Here is a 1,073-nt window from a genome sequence, read left to right as displayed (position 1 = left end):
GGGCGGGGCGGCCGCCGGGTGCAGGGGGTGCTGCACGGGCTTGGGCACCTGTAGGCCCGCGTCCTTCAACTTCTCTGTGGGCAAGAGAGGCCGTCAGGGCGGGGCGGGGTCCTAGCGCCTGGCTCAGCCCCGCCCCCTCAGAGAAGGGCGCCCCCTTTCCGTGGGGCCGGGCAGGACACGGCTGCTCCCCGGGGGTCCCTCCTGTCTGACGCAGCAGAGCGGACCTGAGCCAGTGGTTAGACAACCGTGCAGACTAAGGTTGTACGTAAATATAGTGAGATTAAAGTATGTTAAGAATGAAAGTTAGGCTGCTGTGCAAATTCACTGTTTTAGTAAAATAAAGTACACTAAAAACTAAGGCTAAATACTCCAAGCTATCATCTCTAAAAATTTGGTTGTGCTATGGCGCACAATCTAAGTACAGTACACAATCTCAGTTATCTACCGGCCTTCACACCAAGTCTGAATCCTGCCAGCCGACGTCCCTGTTCTCGGCTCCCGGTCCGGGCCGTCCCCTGCCCCCATCCCCGCCCACCAGGCTTGATCACATGGCGTGCGGCTGCCCTGGGGCCCGCCCCTCCCCGGGTACCTGCGCGGGTCGGGGTGAGCTGCTCCGAGGGCTTGGCCCGCTCCTCAGCGGCGTGGCTCCGCAGCGCATGCAGCTCGGCCACGGGCAGGAAGGCCGGCTCCAGCGCCTTGGCGGCCAGCAGCTCCTTCTCGCGGGCGCGCTGCTCCCGCTGGCGCTCTAGCTCCCGCTCCTTCTCGCGCTCCAGCTCCTTTTCGCGCTCGCGCTCCTTCTCACGTTCACGCTCCCGCTCCTTCTCGCGCTCGCGGTCAGCCTCCCGCTCGCGCTCGCGCTCCCTCTCCCGCCTCAGCTCCTCGTCCACCTGCAGCCTGGAGGTAAGGACGGGGATGTGACCTCCGTAGTGGGAAGAACCCCCAGGAGCGAGGCGCTCACACGTGAGCCCGGGGTTCTCCCCCTCCCAATGGGGAGGGGCCAGGGGCCAGGTTGTTTTTGCTAACGCGCCAAGAAAAAACTCGGCGTCCACTGGAGACCGAAAGCGGTGGACAGA

General features: G+C 63.8%; 1 protein-coding gene across 1 annotated transcript in view; it reads right to left on the bottom strand.

The window, feature by feature from the left end:
• Positions 1-1,073, bottom strand: part of GSE1 (Gse1 coiled-coil protein) — a 402,812-nt gene that overhangs the window by 17,100 nt on the left and 384,639 nt on the right. The window contains exons 9-10 of the mRNA XM_010850869.1: positions 590-1,048; positions 5-74 (exon numbers count right to left, since the gene is read on the bottom strand). Coding sequence (XP_010849171.1) covers positions 5-74; positions 590-1,048 — 529 coding nt within the window. The remainder of the gene's footprint in view (positions 1-4; positions 75-589; positions 1,049-1,073) is intronic.

Source organism: Bison bison, unplaced genomic scaffold (genome assembly GCF_000754665.1).
Source record: "Bison bison bison isolate TAMUID 2011002044 unplaced genomic scaffold, Bison_UMD1.0 scf7180017864295, whole genome shotgun sequence".
NCBI classification, from domain to species: Eukaryota; Metazoa; Chordata; class Mammalia; order Artiodactyla; family Bovidae; genus Bison; species Bison bison.
Note: the sequence above shows the minus strand (reverse complement) of the source record. Positions and strands in the feature narration are given on the sequence as shown.